The sequence below is a fragment of the Phyllopteryx taeniolatus genome, chromosome 4 (assembly GCF_024500385.1).
Source record: "Phyllopteryx taeniolatus isolate TA_2022b chromosome 4, UOR_Ptae_1.2, whole genome shotgun sequence".
NCBI classification, from domain to species: domain Eukaryota; kingdom Metazoa; phylum Chordata; class Actinopteri; order Syngnathiformes; family Syngnathidae; genus Phyllopteryx; species Phyllopteryx taeniolatus.
In genome coordinates, this window is record NC_084505.1 from 26,945,127 (window position 1) to 26,965,040 (window position 19,914).

At 48.7% G+C, this 19,914-nt stretch overlaps 1 protein-coding gene across 2 annotated transcripts; it reads right to left on the bottom strand.

Annotated features, from left to right (window-relative positions):
* Positions 1 to 1,670: 1,670 nt before the first annotated feature.
* tmem178a (transmembrane protein 178a) lies at positions 1,671 to 19,696 on the bottom strand. Of its 2 annotated transcripts, XM_061771052.1 has the most exons (5): positions 19,063 to 19,696; positions 8,484 to 9,183; positions 5,091 to 5,204; positions 4,737 to 4,874; positions 1,671 to 4,336 (listed from the first exon to the last, which is right to left on the bottom strand). In XM_061771052.1, exons 2-5 carry the CDS (start codon positions 9,109 to 9,111, stop codon positions 4,089 to 4,091), a joined length of 1,128 nt encoding a protein of 375 aa, XP_061627036.1. In that variant the 5' UTR covers positions 9,112 to 9,183; positions 19,063 to 19,696; the 3' UTR covers positions 1,671 to 4,088. The 2 variants fall into 2 exon arrangements, with proteins under 2 accessions (XP_061627036.1, XP_061627035.1); XM_061771051.1 differs by lacking the exon at positions 19,063 to 19,696 and having other exon boundaries at positions 8,484 to 10,077.
* Positions 19,697 to 19,914: the final 218 nt, after the last annotated feature.

The window sequence follows — 19,914 nt, forward strand, 5'->3', positions numbered from 1 at the left end:
TTTATGTTTCTTGTTCAATAAAGATTGGAAAGAAAAAAAAAAAGCCCGGCAAGATGCTGCCAGGCGGAGAAGGCCGGGATGCTGCCCCCGGTGGCCAACTTGATTACGGCAACTGGAAACAGCAGCGACGACGCTGGACCGTCAACTCCCGCATGTTCGCGGTTCGGCACGATCGCGTTTCAAGAGGGAGCGATCAGCCCTAATTTGCTGAAAAACTAACCTCCCCCCAAAAATGTTTTTGTCTGTTTGCGACTGGTCGAATGTCTGGCAACCAGTCTACATTTTCAGCGCAACATTTTCATTGGCGCAAACAATTGAAAAAGAAAAGCGGCCGAAATGAGTTTCCTCCGCAGGGTGTCCGTCTCTCCCTTAGAGAACGGGCGAGAAGCTCGGTCATCAGAGTCGAGCCGCTGGTCCTCCGCATCGAGAGGAGCCGGATGAGGTGGCCGGGGCATCTGATTCGGTTGCCTCCCGGACGCCTCCCGGTGAGGTGTTCCGGGCACGTACCGCCGGGAGGAGACCCCGGGGACGACCCGGGACACGCCGGAGAGACTACATCTTTCGGCTGGCCCGGGAACGCCTCGGGATCCCCCCGGAAGAGCTGGAGGAAGTGGCTGGGGAGGGGGAAGTCTGGGCGTCCCTGCTAAAGCTACTGCCCCCGCGACCCGACCTCGGATAAGCGGTAGAAAATGGATGGCTGAAAAAGAAAATTGCAGAAAAACGATAATGTGGCACAAACTCGACATACGCGTTTTTTTTTCCAGATACAAGCGGTTGCTGCACAGACCTTTTTTTTTTTTTTTTGCTGACTCACAAGCACAAACTCGAGATAAGAGCAGTGGGGCGACTAGCGTCTGGAAGAGCTCCTAAATCGGGTTACGCGCACGTCAAGTTTGTGCTGCTGAATTTCAACTGCGCCTCTTGGTCAAAGGTCAAAGACAAGCCAAATATCACGTTACATTTATTGAAGAGCAGTCCTCCAAATGGCTCCACCGTTCCAGTTGAACGAGGAGGAGAAGAGCTACCAACCCACAACTACCACCACATTCGGATTCAAATCCGCCACACCTGACTCGCTGTGTGTGTGTGTTTTGGTGTGTGTGTTTCTGTTCGTTTTGTGTGTCCTTGTGTTGTTTAGTGTGAGTTTTGATTTGTGTGTTTGTGTTCATGTTTTGAGTGTTGACTTGTGTGTTCTTTTGTGTTTGTATGTTTTGTCTTGATTTGTGTGGGTGTTGTTTTGTGTGTTTGTGTTCATTTGTGTGTGTGTTAATTTGGCCGTGAGCGCAAGGCTCAAATTAGGCGGTCTCGCATCGCAGTTTGCAGGTTTAAATGAGCATTTTTGAAAAAACACTAAAAAGCACAACTGCGAATTAGAGTTTTGCCACGGCGACTGTTGCGGCGTGCCGACGGAGAGCGGGACGGCTGCATCCTGAGCCATCGTTAGCGGGTTCGCGGAATATCGCCGGACAGGTGTCGGCTCTGTCCGGCGCTCCGCAGCCTGCCGCGTAGCACACAATAGACACACTTAAGGGAAAGGGAACTGTTTGTTTGCTAGCACGCAAGCTAACATGCTAACAACTAAATAGCTGGCTCCACCGCGGCAACGTCGTATGAAACCTCAGCACTTTGCTCTGAGTTGTTGTGCGTGTAGTCCCCAATTAACACACACACACGGAAGATCATGTTTATTAAGCATAACCTCAGCCAGTAGTCGACTACAGCAAAGTTAGCGAACGCATGTTTGATTGAAAGCTGAAGGGCTCGCTCATCTTCAGTGGACCCGCTGCAGTCCAGAGGGCTTTTACTTACTTCACTTTTCAGGATTTCAGAGGCAAAAAAAACCAACAACATAGTATCGTTTATCAAGATATTTTTTTAGGAAAATATATCGTCTTAAAATTTGTGTTATTGTGACAGGCAGGCCTAGTGAAAAACATGGCAAATGTGGCAAGAGAGGAATAAGAGTAAAATTGATCATGTACCCAAACAGAGGAGGGGTTTTGTAAAGTCAGATGAAGGTAATACTTGTTTTCTCTCGAGGTTTCTTCATTTTAGTTTGAACAAATTCAACACTTTCAAAATTTGCCAGGAGCCTAATGTATTCATGTCGCAAAATGCTAAAATGCTAGCTGCTTAAGCCAAGATGCACGAGGGCTGTTCATGCGTTTTTTTAAATTGATACCCAACCTTTTATGCACAATGTGAAATTAAGAAATAAAAACTGTTGATTATATAAAAAAGAAACCAATTCGGCATGTTATTAAGTGAAAGTACATATTTTCTCTTTTTGTATTCAAAATTCCTCTTTAACCAAGTAAAAATGTAGTTTATCCAAATACTCGATTGTTGGATAGAATTTTCAGTAGGATGCTCGACTACTAAAATATTCATTCGTTGCAGTCGTACATTCAACTCCCTCGTTATAGTGTCGAATTGGAATTGTTTCATAAAATCCTTGCTTCTGTTCCCTATGCGATTAAGCTGCAAAAAAATTGCTCCTCAAATGAAGAAATAATTAGCTCCTCAAAGAATTATTTTGTATTTCGAGCCTTGGCGTGTGTGTTAATTTGTGTGTGTGTCAGTGGCCCCCCAAATATATTTGTCGAGGGCGGGCGAGCGACGCACAGCCGCGGATGGCCGGGGGCCGCCGCCCTGTCCGCCCCCCACTTTGCATGCCACAAGTGCTTGTCAATGTGCGCGCGCATCTGTTGTGTGTGTTAATGAGTGTTAATTTGTGTGTGTGCATGCAGGCGGCGTGGCGCAGCGGCTAAGCATGCGCCCTGCGACCGGAGGCTCGCCGGTTCGTATTCCCGTCCGAGCGCGTCATTGCCTACGAGCGAATGCGGTTGGATGTTTGGTGGTGGCCGTAGGAGCAGAATGGCAGCCACGCTTCTGCCCCCTGCAGTGAATCTGTGCAATTGTAAAGCATCTTGGAGTGTCTACAAACGCATAAGTATAAAGCATTATTATTATTATTATGTATATGATGATTATTGTTGTGTGTTAATATGGGTGCGTGCGTGTTTTTGTGTTAATTTGTGAGAGTGTGTTAATGTGTGTGTTTGTGTGTCTCTGTCAATTGACTGTCTGTTGTCGCACTAGAGCGGCTCCAACTACCGGAGACAAATTCCTTGTGTGTTTTTGACATACTGGGCAAATAAAGATGATTCTGATTCTGATGTAGTGTGCGAATGTGTGTGAGTGTTTGCATGTATGTTAATGCGTGTGCGTGCTATCAGCCGTCCGGCTTGCGTGTCCGCATCCCGCATTCCCATCAAGCGCGTACCGTCCCTTTAAAAGGCCTGCCGTGAGTGTGTCAAATAACGGGTTGTCATGGTAACAGCAGGTAAACAAATGGAATCATCAGGACTTGAACAAGTGTCCCCACCCACTTCCTCTTGTGGCCACGCCAAGGAAGATGATGTCATCAAAGACGTGTGCTCCCCACTCAATATCAACAGTTTTTTGTTTTTTTTTGTTAGTATGCAGGCAAGTTGGAATTTGGAGTTGTGCGTCTTCAGTGTTGTACCACATTGTGCCACAACATGTCAGGTGGCAGCACTGAGCTCCACTGGAAGAGATGCAAGACGACGTACATTCTGTTTGCATGTAGCTGTTGTTTTAAGGTTTAGAACTACCCTTCATTTTGCTCATTTTCAATAGCCCATCTATGGCGTTTCACATTATAGGTTAGCATTAAGCGAGCAGACTTTGGTTAGACTACCCAAATATGTGGCGTGTGTGCTAATGTGTGTTCATGTGTGTCTATATAATTGTGTGCGAGTGTTTTTCATTAGCCGTCTATGCCATTTCGCATCATACGTTAGCATGAAGCTAGTCGACCAACGGTGTGGTTTGGTTGAGCATTTTGATGTTTGTTTCTCTTTTGTTTTATTTGTCATCTTTATAGTCAAACTTCAAAGTTGTTTTTTCTTCCACATTGCGAAATAAACGGGGCTTCGCTGCAATATTACGACGATTATTAGAATTCAGCACGTGTCACATGACTCCCGCTGACATTATTTACAGTTGAAGAAAGAACAGTTACCACGGCAACCGTACAGGTCAAACCAGCATCGCTTTCACCCTCAGACAGCCGAGGGGCGGGGGCCCGCCTTGCGGCGCGGGGGTCCCGTGCTTCGGCTGAGCAGCGGGAAGGCGGCGCCTAGGCACCCGGACGCCACGCTGAGCGCCAGACCGGCACCCGCCAGACCCGCGGACCAGCCGAAGCCGTGGTCCACGTCGGCGGGGAGGCCATAGATGAAGGGTGGCTTCCTGGAAAGGTCGTAGGTCACGCTGGCCGCGTACGTGCACAGCGAAATGCCGCAGAAGGTTCCTGAACGACAGACAAGCAAACGGGCGGCGTCAGCGCGGTCAGACCGCCGTCGGCGGGTGGCGCACAGGCGCAGTCTCACGCACAGACAGATACACACACATGCGGACGTTCGCCCACGACGCAAACCGCTCACACATACACACACTTCACATGACACATTAACACACGTACACACACTCAGACACAGCGAAAGAGCGGCTTCAGATCCTTCTTCGGTCTTCTGATCCCATCGTCGCCGCTCCGAATGCTTCGAGAGCGCAATTTTGAAAGAACATTTTGCTACTTGGTGAAAATTTGGCAACGGGGGGCCGCGCGCATGCCAATTTACGCCACTGCACATAACGTTCACGCTACATAACTCAGTCAAACATTAACACACATGACACACGCACTCACGCACCCGCCATGAGGAAGAGCAGTCCGGCCACGTGTCGCGTGAGGCTTCCCTCCCAGAAGAATCCGACGCCGGTGACGACGCTCCCGCACAGCAGGACGGCGGCGGCCATGCCCAGGAAGCCGGCCGTGATGCGGCGCAGGTCTGCGGGTGGGAAGACGCCGCACGGTTACCATGGAGACGCCACCGGCGAGCGAGTGCCTCCCACGCGTGCGAGTGCTGGGGTGCGTTTCCGTGGCGACAACACAAGCTTATCTCAACCACACTTGTGTCAATGTGCATGTGTTAAAGTGTGTGTTTTGTTAATGCGTGTGTATGAATGTGAGTGTGTGTGTGTGTGTGCGTGTGCATGAGACTCACGCAGCAGATGCCATTCATCCTGCTGGATGCTCCTGGTCAGGTTCAGAGGGATGTTCCTTAACCTGATTGGCTGAGAGAAATGATACTTGACTGCTGTGCAGCGCTCTGCAATACCTGCGCATGCAAGCACACACACACACACACACACACACACACACACGTCATGTGACCACACTGGTAAATTCAGGCCAGAATGAGACCGATATGAAACTCATCCAGAAAGTTTCCTGGCTGGGGTACCTGGAGAAAAGCCACAGAAACCCGGGTCCCCAAGCTTGCGTGGCTTTTCTTTGCGTTGTCCGGCCTCCTACCGCATTCCGATCTTCAGTAAATAATCAGCAATTCGGCTTTAGAAAACCTCACTCCACCGAGACAGCGGTCTGCTATCCTTTAGAAAAGCTTGACGCAGGGGGTGCCATCGAAACCGTATTTCTGGACCCGAGAAAGGCTCACGAACAAACTACTGAGAACTAAGTTGACACATTTGAACTTTTCAGACGACTCCCTGCCGTGGACGGAATCACACATGACTTGTAGGACTCAGTGTGTCAGAGTGCAAAAATACAAAAATACAAATCCTCGGGCTCCCGTTGTTTCAGTTTTACGTTCTTGACCTGGCAAGTTGCTGCCCATCAATTCATTGTCTCTTGTATGCGGATGCTGCTGCCTTGTGCGTCACAAACGCGCCTCTGGAAGAATGGTCCAAAATTCCCCAAAACACACAGCGAAACCTTGAGGAAAGCCTTCCCGCAAGAGTTGAAGCTGTTAGAACCGACGCCATATTGAACCCTATGGATTAGGAATGTAATGCCACTTAAGTTCATATGTGAGTCGAGGCCGGTGAGCCGTACATTGTGGCAATATAGTGCCGTTCCCTGAAGTTTACCCAGTTTTGAATTGATCTCTTATTGGCCATCGGATTTAAAAAAAAAAATAATAAAATCAATAAGCCTATGCCGACATGTGTCAAAATGCAGAATATCGGTGGCGATAATCGCGCCGGCCCTTAAATCGGGCTGTCCCTAGTTTCAGCCTTTCCTGCGAGCTTTTATTTGCTGACAAAGGCAAACCGATATTCAGCGACGACAACCTGACGTCGGACAGATCCGGTTAGCTAACGGCGGACGCGTGACTCACGACGGCTGTTCTCGCATCGTTCAAGTCCATATCCGACATTTTATCCACATTCAAAATACCATTTTTGACCATTTTTCACTCTTACCAAATTATTTCATTGTTGTATTTTGCACATTATGCTGAACCTGAGAACGGCACTTCTCAAAATGTTTATGTATTTCTTAATTACTGCTGCATAGGTATACATGTGCATTTTGAATGTATTTGATTTTATTTGTGAAATGTTTACCGTTATAATCCAAATGCAACGAAATTTGGTTGCGTAGACACTTCTGCACACCTGAATGACAAGAAAGTTGAATAGTTTCCTTCAACACCATCCCAAAATCCTCTTCAATCACTAATACGCAAAAATATAGCTACTGTAATTTCTCTTGTATAATGTACAATTTCCCCCCCCGAAAAATCTTCAAAAGTCAATAGTGCGTTTTATACACAAGTAGAGTAAAAGTTCGAAAATGTCTTCACAGTAAACTGAGGTATACGAGTAGATATGTGTTTCAGAAAAGCTATCAATTAGTTTTAAATCTTGTGATTTATAAATTTACATCAAATTTAGGTTCACTTGTAAATGTTATAATTCATCTACTGCTATATTATGTGTAAGTATTGAGAATGTGATGCACTCTAGTGTTTTGTTTAGTTTTAACACTCTGGCTTTACGTAGGTATTTTCCACCGCCCGCGTCCATTGGCACGTCAGCCGGCTTGCGCAACGTACCGGAAGCTAAAGAGGTCATGTGCCCAGATAACACGTTGACAACTGGTGCAAGATAATAAAAGAAATACTGTAGTTAAGACTCAACAAAAGCTGCAGAGGGCAGATAAACATGCATGAACTCTATTAACATTCACATTATTACAACTATTTATTGGATTAGGGGACTAACTGATTTAAAACAGCATTTTAACAACTATACAATGGCGTGAGGCACGCTGGAAAATCTTCTGATAGTGAGCCGCCATGTTTTATTGATGTCATTGTTGAAGTCACCGTGGCAGCTTGCTGTCAGAGGATGTCCCAGCAGGGATCACCACTAACATTTCTTGTTAGTGGTGAAAGTCATGGGGGACATTATACATAGGAAGAAGGGTTTTCCTGATTTTTGGAGTCAATTTTGGGGGTGGGCATTATACTCGAGAGCATATCATACACAAGAAATTACAGTAATTAATTCAGCTTTGGAAACTGCGGCACCAGTCGCCGGCGTTAGCGGCTAGCCGGGCGGCCTCTCGCCAGCTGGATCTCGAGCCCGGTAGGCTCGCGACAGCTCCTACAAACCAACCTTACTCAAATGCGCCGCAATCACGGCAATGCACTTGTCGCGACGTCACTTCCGCTCTGCGGCTGACGGCGATTTTAATCAACATGGCGCCCTCCTGAAGTTGATGAATTATCCTGTTTAATTCTTATTCCACAAACGCTATATCCATCGGAGGGGCGTGGTTTGGCACATACAACATAATCTGGCAAAAAAATGAAAATAAATCAATGTTCCTCTTTAAGCTCACTGTTAACAATAATAAATAATAAATCACTGTTTTTGTCAATGTCTTTGTGTCTCCAAAGTGTTCTCCGTCAATCCAACGAACGTCTGTAGTCGTACGAGAGCGGCTCCGACTACCGGAGACAAATTCCTTGTGTGCTTTTTGGACATACTTGGCAAATAAAGATGATTCGGATTCTGATAGTTATTACAATTATCAATTAAGCTGTTGATTTATTTTATTAATCACGGAGTTGGATAAAAAAAATAAAAAATCCACCCCTTTACAGAAAAACCGGCCATTACTCCAAATGTAGAAAATACACAAAAATAAATTGATTGTGATTCCGCTGAGTCCGTAACATCAGTCAGAAAATCGGCCAAATGGTCACCATTGTTTGGTTTTAAAAGCAGATGTTTACAAACGAGGACGACTGAAATCGGAGAATATTTCCGAATTTCCAATTTCCAATAGACCAGATCTCTTCTTTTTGGGACGTGTCGGAAGCGCTCTTTGAATGTTCTGTAGTTTGATTGGAAAGGATTGCAAACGCGTTACCTGGTTTACGGAACGCGCGTGTGGCCGGCCTCGGAAACGATGCACGGATTATCTGTGGATTCTGGCGGTTCGGGACTCAAACGGGCCTACCCTGTTAGGCCATTTGAATGCCGCTCGCGGTGGTTTTTCGGTGTAAAAAGTTGACCTGCGGGGTCCTCGAGAGAACGCAAAGGCGGAAAGCCAAGCGGCGGCGGCGGCGGCGCAGGCGCACCTCTGTCGACGAGCTTGTCGATGTCCGGGTCCAGTCCGCCGAAGTAGCACTTCCTCCAGAGTCCGGCGTGCGTGGAGAAGAGCGGCCGGCCGCACTCGGTCTCCAGGATGCCCATGCCCAGGATGGCGCGCCAGTTCTCCAGGAGCTCGTCCTCGCGGCTGCCCACGTGCACGGACTTCAGGAGCGCGACGTCGCGCGCGCGCCCGCCGCCACCACCACCGCCACCGCCGCCGACGCCCGTGTCGAGCAGCGGCAGGTGGTAGATGGGCATGTCCCGGTTCTGCTGCGCGTTGGAGTCGGCGCCCTGCCGCTCGCAGTTGTCCTGGTGGCGGCGCGTGTCCGTCTCGTACCAGTGGTCGGTACCGATGGCCGTCACCAGCAGCAGCAGCGAGAGCGCGCTCAGGGCCAGGCTCGCGGCCGCCGACGCCCGAGTCATGCCGCGGCTCCCGGTGGCGTCGCCGTCCGCGCGGCTCGCTTTGTGCTCAGCGGCCATGGCGTCCTGCTGCCATCTCGGGCCGCGCCGCCGCAGTTTGCCCTCGAGAGCGCGCGCGCTAACGCCGACGTGCGGACCGAGCTCGTGTCCGCTACCCACGGGAAGTTCCGCCACGCCGCCTTCAAAGTAAGACATCGGGACCCGAAAGGCTTCTTCGGCTGCTGACGCGTTGGAGGAACCGCTTTTGGTCCCGCGCGCAGAGGGAGACTTCATTGAATTTGATTGACACGGCAGCAGCAATCAAAAGAATACGAGCAACCAACAAGTAACAAGAGAGAAAAGAAAATACATAATCAGCAAATAGCAGTCGCCATCCAACTCGTTCAAAAGGAACGAATAAAGGACAACTGCTTTGCATTTAGCGTGCAAAGAAACTTTGCACATGCATCGTGTCTGCACGATGGAGCACATCGAACCCTCTTCGACATCTCGGAGGGTTTTTACACTCGCTCACTGGCAACACTTGATTACAGGAACACTTTTCAAATCGATGTTTCTATTCGTTGTGGTGCGTTAATCTTAGCTTCACTTAGCACACGGGCGGGATGTCGCTCTATTGCACGCGACTCACAGTCAGGGTTTTATGAAAAAAAGGAACACGCGAGTTCTACGAAGACACGCGTTCAACGAACTACGGGTAACGTAAACCTACATCATCAATGGCGACAGTTCCACATTTGATGGCGCGACGCGTGCTGGGAGCAAACGGCCTCACAATTGCGCCGCATGCAAAATACTGTAGCTCCCCGTGTGACGTCGACCAAAATCCCACGATACAGTGGAAACTGTAGTTAATTACTGTCAAATCGCTTTAAAGTATTTGACCGTATGTGGTAAATAACTGTCAAATTTACACGAATGTCTAACAGTGTACATGTGAAAAATGTCTTAAGTATTTTCCTTCCACCCAGTGGCAAATTGTCATACAAGTGAAGGCAGAACGCGTTGAAAGTCCAAAATAGGCAACCCCAATTCCAAGGAAGTTGGGACGTTGTGGTAAACAGAAATAAAAACACAATACGATGATTTGCAAATCATGTTCGACCTATATTTCATTGAATACACTACAAAGACTACGAAGATATTGAATGTTCAAACTGATCAACTTTTTTGTTTTTAGCAAATAATCATGAACTTAGAGTTTGATGGCTGCAACACGTTCCAAAAAAGCTGGGACAGGTGGCAAAAAAAGAATGCTCATCAAACACCTGTTTGGAACTAATTGGGAACAGGTGGGTGCCATGATTGCTTCCCTGAATTGCTCAGTCATTCACAAGCAAAGAAGGGGTGAGGTTCACCTCTTTGTGAACAAGTGCGTGAGAAAATAGTCCAACAGTTTAAGGACAATGTTCGTCAACGTACAATTGCAAGGAATTTAGGGATTTCATCATCTACGGTCCATAATATCATCAAAAGGTGCAGAAAATCTGGAGAAATCACTGCATGGAAGCGGCAAGGCTGAAAACCAACATTGAATGCCCGTGACCTTCGATCCCTCGGGCGGCACTGCATCACAAACCGACATCAATGTGTACCACATGGGCTCAGGAACACTTCCGAAAACCAATGTCAGTAAATACAGTTCGGCGCTACATCCGGAAGTGCAACTTGAAACTCTACTATGCCAAGCAAAAGCTATTTATCAACAACACCCAGAAACGCCGCCGGCTTCTCTGGGCCCGAGCTCATCTAAGATGGACTGACGCAAAGTGGAAAATACGACAACATAGACCCCAGACTGTTGTACAGCTGAAGCTGTACATGAAGCAAGAATGGGAAAGAATTCCACCGACAAAGCTTCAACAATTAGTGTCCTCAGTTCCCAAACGTTTACAGAATGTTGTTCAAAGAAAACATGATGTAACACAACACAACGGTAAACATGACCCTCTCCCAGCTTTTTTGGAACGTGTTGCAGCCATCAAATTCTAAGTTGATGATTATTTGCTAAAAACAAAAAAGTTGATCAGTTTGAACATTCAATATCTTTGTAGTCTTTGTAGTGTATTCAATGAAATATAGGTCGAACATGAATGAATGAGTCCATTTGTGAACGAAAGATCTCCTTCGCTGCCGCAAAATGTCGTGGAGATGATGCGAGCGATTGTCAGAGAGGGAGAGAAGTTTACTCAGCGATGTCTGGTCCCACGCCGAGTCAGACATGTCCATCTTCAGTCCCGTGATGCCAGCGGCCTTCTCCGGGAGACGATTCATCCTTGTTGCATCTCCCCCGGCAGACTATAGTCAAGTGGATGGCACTCGCTATCGCAGACCGCTAGATCTTGCTGCACACGAAGGATCTGAGCTTCTGTCCGATATTGCCTTCTTGGAAACAGCATCCATGTTGGTACTCCCAAATACTTGTACAATCTCCTTCCCCGATGGTGATAGGCTGACTGGTGGTCCCAGACCTCTTAAAGTCCACAACTTGTTCCTTAGTTGTGCTAGTGTTGAGGACCAGATGCTTCTGGTCCACAAAGTTGTCCAGCACCTCTGTGTAATACACCCACCACCGCAAAGTCACCCTAGAACATCCGCAGATGGCAAGATCCAGAGTTGTATTGGAAGTCTGAGGTGTACAAGCTGAACAGAACAAGGGACAGAACAGTCCCTTGCGGCGCTCCAACGCCACTGACCACCGCATCCGACCGGGGCCTGTTTGACAGGCGGTCAGTTGTCCAGGAGACGCTGGAGGATGAGACGCCCACCCCAAGCAACTTCCCTCCCGGCAGAAAAGGTTGGACGATATTGACGGCGCTGCAGAAATCCAAGAACACGATTCAGTACTCCAGCACAGAGATTTTCTAGTTGTGTTCAAGAACAACCACAGGTATGACCATAAAATCAGTTTTTATTCCCACACTTATATTCTTTATATTTATATGTGAGGTGGCAACGCTGTACTCTCTACTGGTCCTCGCTGACTGGACGGCGGCATCAAATTGTCATCTTCTGGGGTATCTTTCAAAACAGCAATGGTGAAGTGTTCACTTCGTATTTGTCCGTTTTTGTGCCAGGAAGTGTCCGTGTTTTAATCGCCTAGTTTGTTGCTTTTATCCTTCACATCTGTGAATTCATTTCAATCATTTTTTTCCTCAATTCCTTAGCATCATCCCAGTCATCAAAGGTGCTGCAATCACCCAATAAAGTCAATTATTAAATCACTCATTATTGTTTTAAAGTCACATTTACTTTTCAGAAAATCTGACTACGTTTGCTCGTATAATCGAACAGAATCATTTGGAACAATGGAATGATTTTTTTTTGTTTTGGCAGGAACTACTTGAGACATTCGAAGGGTGTACATGATCAGTTCATTTGGCTGATTGGCTCAGAAAATTCGATCGTTCTGTCCCAATCAGAATCGAATATTCATATTCAAATATTCAATATTCGAATATTATAATACTGTGCTCTGTCACACAAACATGCCAATATATATAAAAAACACGAGTTGATCTATAGTTATTATTATATATTATTATTATTATTATATAATATAGAGGTGTTGTAACAGTCTTGGAAACAGGAATATTTTTCCATACAATAGCTTCCATTTTCCATACTTTTCCAGACCTGGAAATTTATGAAATCAAATTCACTACCCACTTTCCATACTTGCGTAGGAACCCTGATATCAAACATTTACAGAACAAGACAGAAAATGTATAACAATATATATTTGATTGATGATTAATTTCTTGTGTCATATTTGCCGTTGGAAATCCAAAAGTCATTAAATGTAATCAAGTTCCATTACTTTAATATCGTGGTACTTGGATGCCATGACCGACTCCATTTATTAACAGGTAACTATATCGGAATACATTTTTAAAGTGACCCCGGCGACCCTGCCTGTCACGTGAGTGACACACGCGCACGAGATGCCGCTTGTTGCGACGCGCAATCACGAGCAGCTCGCGTTGCGTTCCACTGAATTTCCCAGCTCGTATTTGCGCAAGTGACAGGAAGTAGCTGCTTGGCGCCGCTGCGGCTGACTTGCTGATGGGGGGAACACACACGCGCACATACACACACACACAATCTCATCGACAGATTTGTATACATATATTTGCACTCCACGTGTGTGCTTGTGTTACATTAATATGGACATGTTTGTGTGTGTGAATGTCTTTTAATCTGGGTGTTAATGTATTAATGTGTGTGTTAATTTGTCTAAGTGTGTTCGTGTGTCTGTGTGGGAGAGTGTGTGTACACCTGTGAGTGTGTGTGTGTGTTTTAGTGAGCGTGTCCGTCTGTGTGTGTGTACGTGTGTATTAGTGTATGTGTGTGTGTGTGTGTGTTAATGCACCAGCAAAAGTGCGACGATGGCCATCACGGTTACGTTTTTCGTCTAGTGGGACATCTCAGGTGAAAAAAAATAAAAACTGAAGAAAAAAGTTGTCCATTAAGTTGATCAATAATTCATAAAAGTCCCTGCAGCTGCTTCCTGTAACGAGACCCTTCCCCAGTCCATCTCCCCCACCCCGCCAGAACACGGCATCATCATAATAAGGACTCGAAATAAGAATAATAAGGACAGTAGTTACCAGAATAATAATTTTAATAATAATAATGAAAATGTTTGTTGTCGATCTCCCGTTCCATTCTTCCCTCATTCGTGAACAAGACCCCGAGATACTTGAACTCCTCCACTTGGGGCAGGATCTCATCCCCGACCCGGAGAGGGCACGCCACCCTTTTCCGACTGAGGACCACGGTCTCAGATTTGGAGGTGCCGATTCTCATCCCAGCCGCTTCACACTCGGCTGCGAACCGCTCCAGTGAGAGTTGGACGTCACGGCTTGATGAAGCCAACAGAACCACATCATCAGCAAAAAGCAGAGATGCAATACTGAGGCCACCAAACCGGACCCCCTCTACGCCTCGGCTGCGCCTTGAAATTCTGTCCATAAAAGTTATGAACAGAATCGGTGACAAAGGGCAGCCTTGGCGCAGTCCAACCCTCACCGGAAACGAGTCCGACTTACTGCCGGCAATGCGTACCAAACTCTGACTCCGGTCGTACGGGAACCGAACAGCCTGTATCAGGTGGCTCGGTACCCCATACTGCCGAAGCACCCCCCACAGGACTCCACGAGGGACACGGTCGAACACCTTCTCCAAGCCCACAAAACACATGTAGACTGGTTGGGCGAACTCCCATGCACCCTCGAGGACCCTGCCTGGTCCACTGTTCCACGGCCAGGACGAAAACCACACTGCTCCTCCTGAATCAGAGATTCGACTTCCCGACGGACCCTCCTCTCCAGCACCCCTGAATAGACCTTACCAGGGAGGCTGAGGAGTGTGATCCCCCTGTAGTTGGAACACACCCTCCGGTCTCTCTTCTTAAAAAGGGGGACCACCACCCCAGTCTGCCAATCCAGAGGCACTGTCCCCGATGTCCACGCGATGTTGCAGAGGCGTGTCAACCAGGACAGTCCCACAACATCCAGAGCCTTTAGGAACACCGGGCAAATCTCATCCACCCCCGGGGCCTTGCCTTGGGCAGGCGTGTCGGTAGAATTGAGGAGGTCTTCGAAGTATTCTCCCCACCGACTCACAACGTCCCGAGTCGAGGTCAGCAGCGCCCCATCCCCACTATACAAAGTGTTGGTGGTGCACTGCTTCCCCCTCCTCACCGAACTCCTCCCACGTCCGGGTTTATGCCTCAGCGACCACCAAAGCCGCATTCCGCTTGGCCAGCCGGTACCCATCTGCTGCCTCAGGAGTCCCGCAGTCCAAAAAGGCCTGATAGGACTCCTTCTTCAGCTTGACGGCATCCCTCACGATTGGTGTCCACCAACGGGTTCGGGGATTACCGCCACGACAGGCACCGACCACCTTACGGCCACAGCGCCGGCCGGCCGCCTCAGCAATGGAGGCGCGGAACATGGTACACTCGGACTCAATGTCCCCCGCCTCCCCCGAGACGTGGGTGAAGTTCTGCCAGAGGTGGGAGTTGAAACTCCTTCTGACAGGGGATTCTGCCAGATGTTCCCAGCAGACCCTCACAATACGTTTGCGCCTGCCACGTCGGACCGGCATCTTCCCCCAACATCGGAGACAACACATCACCAGGTGGTCATCAGTTGACAGCTCCGCCCCTCTCTTCACCCGAGTGTCCAAGACATGCAGCCGCAAGTCGGATGACACGACGACAAAGTTGATCATCGAATGGCGACCTAGGGTGTCCTGGTGCCAAGTGCACGTGTGGACACCCTTATGCTTGAACATGGTGTTCGTTATGGACAAGCCGTGAGGAGCACAGAAGTCTAATAACAGAACAACGCTTGGGTTCTGATCGGAGGGGGGCCGTTCCTCCCAATCACGCCCTTCCAGGTCTCACTGTCATTGCCCACGTAGGCATTGAAGTCCCCCAGCAGAATGATGGATTCCCCAGCGGGAGCACTCTCCAGCACCCCCTCCAAGGATTCCAAAAAGGGTGGGTACGCTGAACTGCTGTTTGGTGCATAGGCACAAACAACAGTCAGGACCCATCCCCCCACCCAAAGGCGGAGGGAGGCTACCCTCTCGTCCACCGCGGTGAACCCCAATGTACAGGCACCGAGCCGGGGGCAATAAGTATACCCACACCTGCTCGGCACCTCTCACCGTGGGCAACTCCAGAGTGGAAAAGAGTCCAACCCCTCTCGAGAGGACTGGTACCAGACCCCAAGTTGTGCGTAGAGGCGAGTCCGACTATATCTAGTCTGAACTTCTCAACCTCACACACCAGCTTGGGCTCCTTCCCTGCCAGAGAAGTGAGCTTCCATGTCCCTAGAGCCAGCTTCTGTAGCCAGGGATCGGATCGCCAAGGTCCCCGCCTTCGGCCACCGCCCATCTCGCACTGCACCCGACCCCTATGGCCCCTCCCACAGGTGCTGAGCTCAAGGGAAGGGGGACCCATGTTACCCTTTCGGGCTGTACCCGGGCCTGCATCCATGGGTGCAGGCCCGGCCACCAAGCGCTCGCCTTCGAGCCCCACCTCCACGCCAGAGGGGTCTCCAGAGGGGGACCCTGGTGACCCGCGTCCAGGCAAGGGAAACCTTGATCCATTGAATGTATTCTTCATAGGGGTCAGTGATGCAGACTGTGTATCGGTCCGTTGTGGTGAAGAAGGAGCTAAGCTGAAAGGCGAAGCTCTCAATTTACCGGTCGATCTACGTTCCTACCCTCTCCTTTGGTCACGAGCTGCGGGTCGTGACCGAAAGAACAAGATCCCGGATACGAGCAGCCGAAATGAGTTTCCTCCGCAGGGTGTCCGGGCTCTCCCTTAGAGATAGTAGAGCCGCTGCTCCTCCGCATTAAGAGGAGCCAGATGAGGTGGCTGGGGCATCTGATTCGGATGCCGCCTGGTGAGGTGTTCCGAGCACGTCCCACAGGAAGGAGACCCCGGGGACGACCCAGGACACATTGGAGAGACTACATCTCTCGGCTGGCCTGGGAAAGCCTCGGGATCCCCTCGGAAGAGCTAGAGGAAGTGGCTGGGGAGAGGGAAGTCTGGGCGTCCCTGCTGAGGCTGCTGCCCCCGTGACCCGACCTCGGATATGCGGAAGACAATGGATGGATGGATGGATGGATGTTTGTTGTCGATGATGTTGGCAAGGTCAAGCTGTTGTACAAATATTCTATAGCATGAATAATCAAAATGACATGTAACCAACTATTATATGACCAACTGCACATTTCATCATTCATCTGCTTTTACTGTGTGTTAGTGTGTGCGTGTGTGTGAGTGTGTCTGCATTTCAAGGTTATTCCACTTCCTGTCACTCAGCACTTTGTTTGCTTGCTGAACTGTGTTAAGTTTGTTATTTAAATACATACTTTAATTATGACAATCATTAGATGAATAAAATACACTCTTTCAACACAACTTCAATAAACATACTCACTAACATCTCACAAACACACACACACGATCAATGAGGAGGACTGTTTCCCACGATCCTAAAATTGTGCGTGTGTGCGAGTATGCATATTAGCATGAGAGTTACGCCCCTCCCATCAGAAGATTATTGATCGTCCCGCTGAAGCTTCATCAGCAGGAATGGACTCGCGGGTCGGATGCTTTGTGCGTTTGTGCGTGCGTGCGTGTGCGTGCGTGCGAGCGAGCGAGCTAATAAACAAACATCAACAACATTGTGTTAAAGTGCTGCAGTGGCAGGAGGTCAAAGGTCAGGACAAGACAAAGCTGATCGATGTCCTCAGTCTGATGTCCCCTCCTCTCTTTCACACGTATGGTTGTGGTTGCAATCCAATCCCATGTGCTGCGCCACTTGGCCGTGGTATCATTGCACAACAGTATACCTCCTCGCCAGTGGACCCCTGGATGGGCATCGTGCCATTCCATATGCGTTGACCGCAAATGGATTATCTACTTTCATCTCTGCTTCTGCAACAAACGCATCCTACCCGAATACGGTGTGCGGGTTCAACTTGGCTCATTGTACCAAAACAAGTGCCATGAATCTTGAGCTGATCACAAATATCGTAAGAGGTGATAGCCATTCTTGGCACGGGGCAACGCATTTTGAACAAAGGTGGAACGTCGGACCGAAAACCATCAGTACGCGCGAGGCGAGTTGCGTGACCTGCAAAATCGAAGACCTCGCAGACCCGCAGACGTTCACGTAGGTGACCGAAATTGTGAAGAACAAACAGGACAGGGGTACGACGGTGAGACACGAGGTTCATTATCCCGACACCAGCTAACAAAATCAGCTCCAGCCCGGTTAAAGCAAGCCAACTACGACATCTGTTGATGGACTGTCTAGCTGGCGAGATCCTGCCACACTGGTGAGAAACCAGAGGTCAGTGAGCAGTACTCTTATTTAGTAAGCGTGTACCAGGCCGACAGAATGAACACATCCGACGATGACGCACTGCGAGCGGGAACAACCATACATTATTGTTAAATGTGGGCCCCGGCGTGGAGGGGAAAAGCGCCAAAGAGCCCCCGCGGTCCCCTCGACACATATAAACCAGACTGTGTTTGTGTGTGCGCGTGTGTGTAGCCCACGCAGCCTTCATCCCAGTACTCATTAGAAGAAGAAGAAAACAGTTGGAAATGCAAGGCCAAGTGTGGCCGCCCTACTGGAGGAAAGCCTCCGGGACCGGATGGACATCCGCACGAAGCTCAGCACCACGCCAAACCCGCCCAGGGAGCAAATGTTCTCCTTCAAACTCGCCATCATCTTCATCCTCTTCCTCCTCCTCCTCCTCATCATCATCTTCACTTCATCATCTTCATCATCATGTTTATCATAATCTTCACCTTCATCATAATCTTCATCATCTTCATCATCATCATCATCATCATCTCGTGTCTATTAGCACGTACGCTAGTCAACGTTAGCCCTGCTCTTCTCTTCTCTCAATGAGTCTTGTTTCCACGGCAACCGTAAACAGCCAATAGCCTTTTCCGTTGCGACAAAGACACCTGCTGTGTGGCCAGAAGAAGAGGAAGCAGCAGCAGTCAAGGCGTTGCCGTGGTAACCGAGGAGGTTGCTTACAGGTGTACCTAATCAAGTGTTCAGCCGAAGCAGGTTTGGCTGGAGGAGGCAGAGCCAAACGACCTCCACTCAGTCTGAATAATTTATTGATCAGCACTGCGGCAGGGGTGGCGGGTGGGGCACCAGCAGGGGAGGGTACAAGAGGCCTACTGAAAATTTAAAGACGCACTTTGCTTTGTTTGCTAATGGGTTACCTTTGACCTCCTGTCTGAAAGCAGGTAAATACCCTTGACTGACACGCACAAACACTTACACACACACGCGCTCATACACAGACACACGCTCACTGCAACACACACATGCACGTCCCACATGCTTGTAGACACACACGTACTCACACACGGACACCTGTACATTGTAACACATACATGCACACGCATACACACGCACGCGGTAGACGTGCACACACAAACACGCGCGTATGCACACACACGATGTCGTCTTCCACAGGCCTCGCACGTGTGCATTCATTGTGCATTAATTATTAAGAATAATTTATATGAGGTATCAAAATATTTGATGTGATGAGAAAATCAATCAATCAATCAATCAAAGAAGGACTCACCCAGCAGAGAAAGAGGAAGAAGACGCTGCTCTGCTGCCCCCTGCCTGCCGGAAATCACGATGACGAGCCGGGTCCATGACGTCATCAAGAGGTGTTCCGGGTCAGTTATTAGGAATGTCACTTGAGTTGTACTCGGGACACGCGTTTATTTTTTTAAAACTGAACCAAGAAAGCTTTGGAGCCCATTTCCGCCAATTAAATAAATACATAAATAAAAGTAGGAAGCCCGTTTCCGTGAGTTTGACATTTATTTTTTTCTCCATATAGGGGAGAACATTTTCGCCAGCAGAACTCTTTCTTATTGTTGCCATTTATTTATTTATTTTACTAGGGGAAATGTGCTTCTATAGAAACGGCTCTGCCATATGGAGTAAAAAAAAATATGTAATTTAAATTAATGGCAGAAAATAAAAAAAATATATATTTTTTAGGCGGCACGGTGGACGACTGGTTAGAGCGTCAGCCTCACAGTTCTGAGGACCGGGGTTCAATCCCCGGCTCCGCCTGTGTGGCGTTTGCATGTTCTCCCCGTGCCTGCGTGGCTTTTCTCCGGGGACTCCGGTTTCCTTCCACATCCCAAAAACATGCATTAATTGAAGACTCTAAATTGCCCGTAGGTGTGAATGTGAGTGCGGATGGTTGTTTGTTTGTATGTGCCCTGTGATTGGCTGGCAACCAGTTCAGGGTGTGCCCCGCCTCCTGCCCGATGATAGCTGGGATAGGCCCCAGCACGCCCGCGACCTGCGTGAGGAGATGCGGCTCAGAAAATGGATGGATGGATAATAATGCACACCGGAAGTGAGCGCAAGACTCCCTCCAACTGTCAAACTATTCCGGACTGCCGACGGACCA

Bases quoted from the DNA above. Each gene is read 5' to 3' on its own strand.
- tmem178a (XM_061771051.1), bottom strand. From the start codon at position 9,189: ATGAAGTCTCCCTCTGCGCGCGGGACCAAAAGCGGTTCCTCCAACGCG. The intron at 5,205-8,483 runs GTGCGCCTGCGC...TTGCATGCGCAG, and splicing joins CGACAAGCTCGTCGACAGAG to GTATTGCAGAGCGCTGCACA. The intron at 4,875-5,090 runs GTGAGTCTCATG...TCCCACCCGCAG, and splicing joins GGATGAATGGCATCTGCTGC to ACCTGCGCCGCATCACGGCC.